At 40.9% G+C, this 12,789-nt stretch overlaps 1 protein-coding gene across 1 annotated transcript in view; it reads left to right on the forward strand.

Moving 5' to 3' along the window:
• Nucleotides 1-12,789, forward strand: part of rab3db (RAB3D, member RAS oncogene family, b) — a 67,288-nt gene that overhangs the window by 16,858 nt on the left and 37,641 nt on the right. The window contains exon 2 of the mRNA XM_061973649.1: nucleotides 12,513-12,749. Coding sequence (XP_061829633.1) covers nucleotides 12,513-12,749 — 237 coding nt within the window. The remainder of the gene's footprint in view (nucleotides 1-12,512; nucleotides 12,750-12,789) is intronic.

Below are 12,789 nucleotides of genomic sequence, written 5' to 3' on the forward strand. Positions count from 1 at the left end.
TGTATTTATATGGCTATATTTATGTAGCTATATTTATATGGCTATATTTATGTGGCTGTATTTATATGACTATATTTATATGGCTGTTTTTAAATGACTGTGGATATATTTATATGACTGTATTTAAATGACTATTTTATAGGGCTGTAATTATATGGATATATTATATTGGTATTTTTATATCGGTATATTTATATCGCTATATTTATATGGCTGTATTTAAATGACTATTTTATAGGGCTATATTTATATGGATGTATTGGTATTTTTATATCGGTATATTTATATGGCTATATTTATATGCCTGTATTTAAATGACTATATTTATATGGCTATATTCATATCGCTATATTTATATCGCTATATTTATATCGCTATATTTATATGACTATATGTACGTGGCTGTATGTACATGGCTGTATTTAAATTACTATATTTATTTGGATATATTTATATCGCTGTATTAGCAAGTTTTGAGACCACCACAACTTCTTGTGGTGATAAAAAATGGTCATAAACAATGCATGTTTTCACATCTTAACTATTAAAGTAATTAAAAGATAAAGTGTTACAATTGAGCAATATTATATTTCTATGTTGTAAATGTGTCATGACTCTGTATTCCTAATGAAGTGGAATCAATATATCCGACACAAATTATATAAATTAGCTTTTAATACGAATATGTTGGTGACACATTCTCGCTATGTCCTGCAAATTTGACTGCGACAAGCGAACAAAGGCGTCCTCAATGTGGCGTCATCATAGCGAGCTACAGGGCTAACGCCTCTCCACAGTGCAGCTTCTACATCACTAATACTCGCCTCCATGGCGGCAAATAGATTACAATTCTTACAAGTACCATTATCACTGGAAGACTAGAGGACAAGGGAGAACTAAACATGCTACATTACACACTGTTGGAGGATAAAAAAACATAGCTAACTACTAAGCTAAGGGTGGGCAGATCAATTATAAATATCAATAGTAATGATGCCAGTTACTATTGGGTATATGATCGATGCTAAATTAATAAACTGATTTTTTGTTGTTTTCGTAATTGTTAACAAACTCAGGAAAAAAAGAGCCGATAGTAGTTTTTTTGTTTTTAGTTATTTTGCACTACTTACTTTATTATTAATATTGTATATGATAAAAGGTAAGAAAATAATTTAAATATTATTTGATATTATTACATGGCCATTCTGTGTTTTTGTCTGATTATAATTGTGATCAAAAATGTTATAATTTAATTACCCTGAAAATGGCCGATAGTGCCTGTGTAACTGCTTAGTATTGTATTGATATCCACATTTGTCAACTAATGTAAAGTATCCAAACAACAGAGGATTAAGTGTTTATTACATTTCAATTAAAGTGTAGATAAATAAACAAGTAGATTAATAAAAGTTATGAGAAATTACGTAATATGTTACAGCATACGTCAGCAGCTAAATTAGGACACTTTGAAACCTATTTTTGAATGGTTCTATTATCATGTACATAACAAATAATATATACATCGTTACCGAAACAGGCTGCAATATATATCAAAATATAGATTTTAGGCCATATCGCCCATCCCTAAATGTGTATTACTTCATTAAATAGAAGAAGAAAACAAATTCCCATCAAATAGAAAACCTCCACCAAGGCTAAACCTTCTTTATTTGACAGCACCAAGTACAAAACCCAAAACCAGTGAAGTTGGAACGTTGTTTAAATCGTAAATAAAGACAGAATACAATGATCTGCAAATCAACCTATATTCAATTGAATAGACTGCAAAGACAAGATATTTAACGTTCAAACTGGTAAACTTTTTTTTTTTGCTCAAATTTGCTCATTTGGAATTTGATGCCTGCAACATGTTGAACATGAAAGTTGAGGAATGCACATCAAACACTTATTTGGAACATCCCACAGGTGAACAGGCTAATTGGGAACAGGTGGGTGCCATGATTGGGTATAAAAACAGGTTCCATGAAATGCTCCGTTATTCACAAACCAGCTTTCGCAGCCATACAGGAGGACAGACTCCGCAATGGCGTGGAATAGACTGAGCTTTATATGTTGGGGGAGATTCGAGCACCACACTCTTGACATACCGTTCAGGAGCCTCCACGCTAGTGCCTTCCTGACCTTAAGGTCTTGTTCTGTGGAGTTCATCCAAGAACCCAAGTACTTGAAGTCATTGACCTCTCGCAGAGCGTTGCCATCTGATGTTATTATTGGCGGGTGGTCCATGTGTAGGTTATAGGCGTTCAGTCTGAGGCCAACCCTGGCACATTCCACCTCCACTCTGTTCAGGAGTTCCTGTGCCTGCTCCACGCGATCAGCCAACAGGCAGATGTCATCTGCGTATTATAGGTCTGCCAGGGCTACAGCAGGGGTTCTTCTAGACCAGGGGTGGACAATTAATTTTTACCGGGGGCCGCATGAGCAACCCGAGCACTGCTGGAGGGCCACATCGACAATATTTCAATAAAATTTTGCTCAATATTATTTTTGATATACCGTAAGATAAATAATAATAATAATAATAATAATAATAATTAATAATAATAATACTTTCATTTAACCTAACTTAACTTTATACAAAAGCAGATTGCTTTTGATGGTTTTATTTTTAACACTATCTTATACTACACTTCCTGATGTATAATACAATGCAAAAATGTCAATTTCTGCACAGGGTTAATTTAAAGTTTATCCTGCATCCTCTTTAAAAGTCCAACATTTTTCCCCGTCAGATTTGGACAACCATCTGTTGTCACACCTGCCAGCTTGTCCCATTTCAGTCCTAACATGTCCAAACACGCATTTACCTACGTGAACAAGTCATTACCTGTGGTTGTCCCTTTTAATTGACTGCATGGCTGCCAGCTCCTCCGTGATTTGAAAGTCAGCAGTTATCCCACGTAAGAAGATGAGCAGCTGGACGGTGTCACGTACATCACAGCTCTCATCCAAAGCCAGCGAAAAACAGTCAAAGTCGGCCGTTCTGTTCTTTAGCTCAAGCTCCAAGTTTCCGGGCATATCAGTGCAACAGAGTCCAATAAGCACTCTTTAATAAACTCCGTCAGAAAAAGCTTTACTTTTTCTGGCGATTTTGGGAGAAATTATGAAACTTGTCCTGACGGCTGCATTCTGGGGGTGTGAAATATGGCAAAAAGTCCTTGTTGGGTTTGCAGTTTTACCATCAACGCATCAGCCTCCCTCGCGCGCTCTTCATCAGACAGATTCCGGTATTTTTCCTCGTGCTTCGTCATGTAGTGGCGATTCAAATTATATTCTTTAAACACAGCAAGCTGTGTACCACAAATTAAGCACACGGCTTTACCTTTATGTTCTGTAAAGAAATACTTGGCAGCAATGTTCCCTCTAATTGTTCGTGTGTGAGCAAACACAAAAACTCCCTGAGCATTCAGTGGAGCACATGTGAGCAACATCACACGTGGCAATACCAGCAGCACACCTGTCTCAAACCAATCTTTTATAATAACACTCAAATGACAGGAGATTATTTTCTAATATTAGTAATTTGGCCCACTTGCAATGAAAATAAAAGAAATCTTGTTTTTCATAAGCTATGGATTAGTATTGTACAATATGTCAAATGACAGTAGAATAAGCACACGTATGACTGAGGAGTCATAGTGTAACTTTGTGTGGTGTTTGAGTTGTCTGACTTTTTGTGTGGCAATAAACGCACCAGTGGTTTAGTGGTATGCGTGTTGGTGACAGATGACAAGTTGGTTTTGGCCTGGTTTGTACGGCAGAAAATGACTAGTTTTTCGAGAGAGAAGTTTTTTACTCATGTTTTTGGTGTGGTTATGGCCGAAAATAAACAGTTTTGCTCAATAAAGTGATCGATATAATTCCTGTCCTGGAAGCAACTCGATAGACGTTACAATAATTGAACGGTGTTCAATTGAACGATGTTGACGAACACCGTTAGGGCCGCTTGTTGTCACTGTCACTCAGAGTTGCATTGCAAAATTATACAGAATAAATTATGTGTTTATTTTGTTTAGAATTCAGATGGGATTTGATTTGGTGCGCAGAGGACGCTTGAGCAGTGCGCAATTGCGCAGGCGCGCACCTTCGAGGGAACGTTGCTTGGCAGTCCATGTCTTGTTGAAAACACGCCATTCGTCATCAACTTTTCTCTTTTTAGCGTCTCGGGTCTAAACTGTGCATCACTTGTCGCTGTGCACCTTCATTCACACCCGAACATACGTCCATAAATAACACTTTTCAAAATAAAAGCAGCACAGTTGTATTGCACACATGACATAGATGTTTTTTAAACTTTATTTTGTAATTTGTGATTGCCGCTGTTCACATTCACTCACGCGCATACGTCCACACGGAAGTAATGCAAATAACGCTTTTCAAAACAAAAGCAGCACCGTTGTATTGCACACTCGACATAGATACTTTTTAAAATGTATTTTGTAATTTATGATTGGCCTCACGAGGGCCGGACAGGGACGCACAAAGGGCCGGATGTGGCCCGCGGGCCGCAGAATGCCCAGGTCTGTTCTAGACCTTCTTGGTGTAATTGTGAAGCCAAGCTCCTGCTCCTGCCCGTTGATGGCTTTCCTGAGCTATGATAAAGAGGAAGGGGGCGAGAGCATCTCCCTGCTGCACCCCTGCCAGGATTTAGAATTCCTCACTGATGCCATCTTGGGTTACCACTTTGGCTTGTGTGCCCTTGTACATGGCCCCTCTGGCCCGGAGTAGATTTGGGGGGACCCCGTAAGCCTTGAAGAATCTCAGCATTATGCCTCTGTCTATTGAATCAAATGCCTTTTTGAAGTCAATGAAACACAGTACTGCTGTCAAGTTGTTCTTCTTCACCTCCTCAATGATTCTCCTTAAGGCCAGGATCTGGCCTACGGTGGTCCTTCCTTTTCTGAAGCCATTTTGGTTGTCCCTCAGGTGTGGGTCAATGGCATCCCTAATCCAGTTTAATATCATGCGGTTGTAGAGCTTCGCTATGACACAGGTCAGGCTAATGCCACGATAGTTGTCTGGCTTAGACGGATCTCCAGATTTGGGAACCGTATGTCGGGGTTGATGTTCTCTATCAGAGCCTGGTTGCAGATCTCCAGTATGATGTTATCGAGATCACAGTTTTTGGGGACTTCTGGGGGTATCCTGTCCGGACCAGCACTTTTCCTTTGCTTCAAGGTGGACTTCACTGTGGCAAACTCCGTAGCTGTAAAGGGGCCATCGTCTACGTCAAGATTTGCGAGGACTGCAGGTATCTCTTCCTCAGCTCTGTCCACTGTTGGGTGGGTGCCCAGGAGATCCTGGAAGTGAGTGAACCAGGAGGTCACTCTCTCTTCTGGGCTGCAGCCTGCCAGCTGTCCCTCTCTCGCCTTCTTGCGCCCACTCATCTCGTTTATGACCTTCCATGACTCCTTGTATCTCTGTTCGCAATGTTCTGCTTCCAACCTCTTCACCTTCTCCAACATCTCCTCTCCTAGTAGTTAAAACTCTACTATGCGAAGCGAAAGCCATTTATCAACAACACCCAGAAACACCGCCGGCTTCACTTGGCAAAGTGGAAAAATGTTCTGTGGTCTGACGAGTCCACATTTCAAATTGTTTTTGGAAACTGTGGACGTCGTGTCCTCTAGACCAAAGAGGAAAAGAACCATCTGGACTGTTATAGGCGAAAAGTTGAAAAGCCAGCATCTGTGATGGTATGGGGGTGTATTAGTGCCCAAGGCATGGGTAACTTACACATCTGTGAAGGCGCCTTTAATGCTGAAGGGTACATACAGGTTTTGGAGCAACATATGTTGCCATCCAAGCAACGTTACCATGGACGCCCCTGCTTATTTCAGCAAGACAATGCCAAGGGACGGCGTGGCGCAGTGGAAGAATGGCCGTGCGCGACCCGAGGGTCCCTGGTTCAATCCCCACCTAGTACCAACCTCGTCATGTCCGTTGTGTCCTGAGCAAGACACTTCACCCTTGCTCCTGATGGGTGCTGGTTAGCGCCTTGCATGGCAGCTCCCTCCATCAGTGTGTGAATGTGTGTGTGAATGGGTAAATGTGGAAGTAGTGTCAAAGCGCTTTGAGTACCTTGAAGGTAGAAAAGCGCTATACAAGTACAACCCATTTATCATTAATTTAAGCCACATTCTGCAAGTGTTACAACAGCGTGGCTTCGTAGTAAAAGAGTGCGGGTACTAGACTGGCCTGCCTGTAGTCCAGACCTGTCTCCCATTGAAAATGTGTGGCGCATTATGAAGCCTAAAATACCACAACGGAGACCCCGGACTGTTGAACAACTTAAGCTGTACATCAAGCAAGGATGGGAAATAATTCCACCTGAAAAGCTTAAAAAATGTGTCTCCTCAGTTCCCAAACGTTTACTGAGTGTTGTTAAAAGGAAAGGCCATGTAACACAGTGGTAAAAATGCCCCTGTGCCAATTTTTATGCAATGTGTTGCTGCCATTAAATTCTAAGTTAATGATGATGATTGACAAAAAAAAGTTACTCAGTACGAACATAAAATATCTTGTCTTTGCAGTCTATTCAATTGAATATAAGTTGAAAAGGATTTGCAAATTATTGTATTCTGTTTTTATTTACCATTTACACAACGTGCCAACTTCCCTTGTTTTGGGTTTTGTAGAACATCTGGATGTACATCAATGCCACAAAGGTGGAAACAATTCTTGAAATCCGCACCAGACTTTAAAGACATTTTTCTTCCCCAATTTTAATGGAAATGTTTTTTTTGCATAATCTCTCGAAACATGTCCTTCCTGTCTTCCAGCTTCCACACGAGGTGTCTGACAGAGCTATCGTAATACATGTGGTGGTTTTGACAGATCTACTTCCTCCAGTCCTGTGAAATAGACATCTCGCTCGCCCCGGAGGCTTTCTTATGGCCAGTTAAAAGCGGAACTAACTCACCGCTTTGACCGCTAATGGGGCCTTGCTGGCAGCTGGGTCTCCACGGAGACGATTCTCATCAAAAGGCCGGAGCCGCACCGATTGGTGGGCAGTTTGTGTGGGGTGTAGTGACCATGATAAGCTCTGCTGATACAAGCCCCACTGATGGACAGACGACCTTTTGTAATTTCAGCGCAAGACTCGCTCACTAACATCTGTTTCAGCTTGAAACGTCATTGATGGTGGTTCCTTTTACAATCGTGTCTTTAAAAGGTATCAAACACACAACCGCGGAACTCTTACCATTGCAAAAACCAGAAGATTTGAATTAGATTTTAAAATTATATCATAAAACATATCACGTCCTCAAATGACATTACATTCTTACATCCTCACCTTCATTAATATTTGACGGCTCGCCACAAATAAATTCCACAATTAAATTTGGCGCTACCTGTTACTCTCCCACTTATAAATACATGATAATGTAACTGTGTGTCAATGTAACCTACTCCGTGCAGTAACTCTGCCTTTGAACACACCTCATACGCACCTGGTCTGCCAGAGAATAAGAAGACGTGGCAGGAGGGCTCAGTGTTGCCAACTAGAAAAGAAGCAACAGAAAATTGTTTTTATATATATATATATATATATATATATATATATATATATATATATTTCTAAACATTTTAATTTTGCTTTTTTTTTTGTTTACCTTTTTTGCTCACAAGCATCATGGCCAATTATGCAAGTTAGACATCATTTAGTCGGGAACAATTCATTACTTAGGGATGACGATCTGACAAAATAAAGTCACAGTTTTACGATTTTGTGACGAGGGAGTCTGTAATAAATGTATATGTTATAAGGGTATCAAAATTTTTTTTTTTTTTAATGAATTTCGATTCTTATAACAATTTATAATGATTTAAAAAAAAATAAAAAAAAATTTTAACGATAGGATTTGTCTGTCCAGCCAGCCACTCAGGCAAATCATATTGTTGATGTAGATGATCATATCTGCTGTACACTTTTACTTTAGAAAAGAGAAGTGTTGGATACTTCACTTGTTGCCTTATTTGTATTTGACTTTATTAAATGTTTGGGTAGAATTTTATTAAAGAAAACCAGTTTTCTTTGAAGTAACATTGAAATTATTCAGAGATACTTAGCCCCCGTTTACACTAAGCCGGGCTAAAGTTATCCAGGGTAAATCCCAACTAAGCTTATCCTTGTCCACACACACAATGGTCGTCGTTTAAGACCCCCTCCGTCCGCCAGCGCAACGTGACCTAATACGCATGCGCGGAAAATGCCCACGTCATAGTCACCTCCAGTGTTGCTTTGTGTGCAAGTTCTTAAATGTAATTTATCTGAACAAAATCCAGTGTTGTGGTATTTCAATTAACTGGAATGCAGTGTGCTTTGGGGCCCTATTGTAGTGAAGCACACCTGAGCCATCATAAATTATTAACATTTTTCTTGGACACGAAAGTACACAATGTGACAAAGAACATTTGACAACAATCAATCTAGGGATCTGGATATCTGGTCAAGACACTCCTCACTCTTTTGCCTTCATCTTCATTGTCCATTCCTTTTTGGTGACTTCATATACTCTGGACCTAGACGTTGAGTCCGCGACATACAGTCTGCTTTGCCAGTCCAAAAGCATTCACCGTTTTCCGTAGTCTTCCCTCGACGGCCAGGTAATACAAAGCACACGCTACCTTTTTTATCACATCGACAGGAGCCCGCATTCTCGTTGTCTCTCCTTCGACAAATGGACAAAGTTTTTCGGGAAGTATAATCACAGCTGACCTCGACATTCGAAAGTTCTCTTGCCGTCTGAGAAGTGTTGTATCCCAAATAGCTGCAATCGCTTTTTCTTAAGGTGTTTATGTGTGATTTCCACAAGCGTCTGTACATGTAGAAGAATGACAAACACGGGCGTTCCTTTCAGTTCACTTTAGCCTGCAATGGGTCTGCTAAGATTCTCTTTCTGGTCAGAATTCGAGGCCGGCGATTTGTGACAATTTGTTTGCTTTATTATTAGTTTTGCGGGACACAACCAGACCCATTCATCACTTTACTGCGCAGTGCGCGCGCTCCTCTCTTTCTTTACTCGCCCACTCACTCACTGACGTCACTCAGCCAACACGTTGACATTCTCGCAAACACACATACTGTACGCTACTCTCATTAGTTAACAGCTCCCCTGTTGTGCACATTTAGATACATAACACGTAGATACATAACATGTAGATATGTAGACGCGCACACATCTGCTTGGCTTGATGCCAAATATTAGCAGAGTTAAGACCGCCCATCTAACGTCAACTAGTGCAAGTGAATTGACTGAACTTGGTAACAAATTGCTACAATTTGTGTTTAATCTTTAACAAAAGTGTGTTTTACCTGCTACATGGCTTATCTGTGTACATTTATCCATAGTTTTGTTTTTAGTACTTACTAATAATTGTATTTTTCTTAAAGCACAGACTAGGAGTGGCAAACCTCAATCTTGAAGCATTTAATGTAATGTCAATAAATGTCAGTGTTTTAATGCCCTTTAATTTATTTATATTTTAAGATTCTGAAATTGTTCTTTGAGTGCAATAGGATATTGCACTCAATACATATGTTTATTGTATTGTCAGATTTTCTGTTAAAATTAAGCCAAAATTGACACTTTTTCGTAGTTCCCTTTATTTGGAAATGTATTGAAAAGTATCGATATACATTTTGGTACCATATTATTGGTATCTGGACAACCCTAGTTCAAACTTATATCTAACTTGTATATTAAAACAAAATTGCTTCGAGGTCGGTAAACACAACCAGAATTAATACGTACATTAGGCGCACCGGGATAGATAGATAGTACTTTATTGATTCCTTAAGGAGAGTTCCCTCAGGAACATTAAAATATAATATATAAGACAGATATTAGGATATAAGACGCACTGTCGATTTTTGAGAAAATGAAAGGATTTTAGTAGCGCTTACGGTCCGAACAATACAGTATCGTTACTGTCCTCAAAGCAGAAATGATGTTGAATGATTGATGGGGAAAATATTTTCGGGTTTCCATGGACCACGACTGCCGCTCAGGGCTTTCTTGCAAGACTGCTTGATGTCACCTGACCAACATTCCAGCAAAGCTCACATGACTGACAACTGAGCTTGTGCCTTTCCAATAATGAATACTGTAATATGGACTTCCCCAGTTAATATGGAGCCAATACAGTACGTAGAACAATCTAGTTCTGCTCCTTTCCACCGCCTTCAACTTTTTTAGCGGCCACTTTTTTTTACAAACTTGCCGTGGTTTCTCTTCAGTGGACCCTACCTTTTTATGTCCCCAATAGGGTTGTTCCGATACCAATATGTTGGTATCGGTACCAAAATGTATTTCAATACTTTTCTAATTAAAGGGGAGCACAAAAATTGCATTATTGGCTTTATTTTAACACAAAATATTAGGGTACATTAAACATATGTTTCTGATTGCAGTTTTGTCTTTAAATAAAATAGTAAACATACAAGACAACTTGTCTTTTAGTAGTAAGTAAACAAACAAAGGCTTCTAGTTAGTCTGCTGACGTATGCAGTAACATATTGTGTCATTTATCATTCTATTATTTTGTCAACATTATTAAGGACAAGTGGTAGAAAATGGATTATTAATCTACTTGTTCATTTACTGTTAATATCTGCTTATTTTCTGTTTCAACATGTTCTATCTACACTTCTGTTAAAATGTAATAATCACTTATTCTTCTGTTGTTTGATACTTTTACATTAGTTTTGGATGATACCACAAATTTGGGTATCGATCCGATACCAAGGAGTTACAGGATCATACAATGGTCATAATTTAAGTCCTCATGTATCCAGGAACGTATTTTCTGAGTTTCTAAACATCCATCCATCCATCCATCCATCTTCTTCCGCTTATCCGAGGTCGGGTCGCGGGGGCAGCAGCCTAAGCAGGGAAGCCCAGACTTCCCTCTCCCCAGCCACTTCGTCCAGCTCTTCCCGGGGGATCCCGAGGCGTTCCCAGGCCAGCCGGGAGACATAGTCTTCCCAACGTGTCCTGGGTCTTCCCCGTGGCCTCCTACCGGTCGGATGTGCCCTAAACACCTCCCTAGGGAGGCGATCGGGTGGCATCCTGACCAGATGCCCGAACCACCTCATCTGGCTCCTCTCGATGTGGAGGAGCAGCGGCTTTACTTTGAGCTCCCCTCGGATGACAGAGCTTCTCACCCTATCTCTAAGGGAGAGACCCGCCACCCGGCGGAGGAAACTCATTTCGGCCGCTTGTACCCGTGATCTTGTCCTTTCGGTCATAACCCAAAGCTCATGACCATAGGTGAGGATGGGAACGTAGATCGACAGGTAAATCGAGAGCTTTGCCTTCCGGCTCAGCTCCTTCTTCGCCACAACGGATCGATACAGCGTCCGCATTACTGAAGACGCCACACCGATCCGCCTGTCGATCTCACGATCCACTCTTCCCTCACTCGTGAACAAGACTCCGAGGTGCTTGAACTCCTCCACTTGGGGCAGGGTCTCCTCCGCAACCCGGAGATGGCACTCCACCCTTTTCCGGGCGAGAACCATGGACTCGGACTTGGAGGTGCTGATTCTCATCCCAGTCGCTTCACACTCGGCTGCGAACCGATCCAGTGAGAGCTGAAGATCCTGGCCAGACGAAGCCATCAGGACCACATAATCTGCAAAAAGCAGAGACCTAATCCTGCAGCCACCAAACCGGATCCCCTCAACGCCTTGACTGCACCTAGAAATTCTGTCCATAAAAGTTATGAACATAAACATAGTATAAGTTTAAAAAAAAAAAAAAAATATATATATATATATATATATCCATCCATCCATCCATTTTCTACCGCTTGTCCCTTTCGGGGTTGCGGGGGGTGCTGGAGCCTATCATATATATTTTGTGATGCTAAAAATCAGAGTAGTATCGACTACGGTAGATATGCTCCTGTATTTGGTATCATTACAGTGGATGTCAGGTGTAGATCCACCAATGGCGTTTGTTTACATTGTGACGCCAGTGAGCTATTGTATCCTCCTACGGTGTGTAGTGAAGCATGTTTAGCTATTCCTCGTCCTCCACTGATAATGACACATGTAAGAAACATACTTTATTTGTCACCATGGAGACAAGGATTTCGAAGTAGCTAAAACACTGCCGACGACGGCTGGACATTAGCGTTTACTTAGCTAGCCAAGTTTTAAAGCACCTCTTCCTGAGGGTGTTTCAATGTTATAACTTCACCTTTATCTTTAGTTTTAAGCCAAAATGCGTCCATTCTCCCTTTTCTGTCTACACACTGTGTCTGCTTGTAAGTACTCTCTAATTGTGCGTTGCCGAACATGCTCCTCTGCTCGTAAAACCAGCATTGTCATGACGTGACGACGACGCGTCATGACTTTTTAGAGGCGGTGTAGTACCGAATATGATTCATTAGTGTCGCGGTATACCATACAACCCTTGTCCCCAATTTTGTTTCATGAATGCATTGGAAAGTACGTAAGAGCATGTTTCTTCCCTGTCTAGATGGCGTCCAACGAGTTGCGGCTCCAACAACCACCGCCCCCGAAGGATGCGGCGGACCAGAACTTTGACTACATGTTCAAGCTGCTGATCATCGGCAACAGCAGTGTGGGCAAGACCTCCTTCTTGTTCCGCTACGCCGACGACTCCTTCACCTCAGCCTTCATCAGCACCGTGGGCATCGACTTCAAAGTCAAGACCGTCTTCCGCAACGACAAACGGATCAAACTGCAGATCTGGGTGAGGTCTTTCTTGTCTTTTGGGAAAATGCAAATACAAC

Source organism: Nerophis lumbriciformis, linkage group LG22, assembly GCF_033978685.3.
Source record: "Nerophis lumbriciformis linkage group LG22, RoL_Nlum_v2.1, whole genome shotgun sequence".
In the NCBI taxonomy this organism is placed as follows: domain Eukaryota; kingdom Metazoa; phylum Chordata; class Actinopteri; order Syngnathiformes; family Syngnathidae; genus Nerophis; species Nerophis lumbriciformis.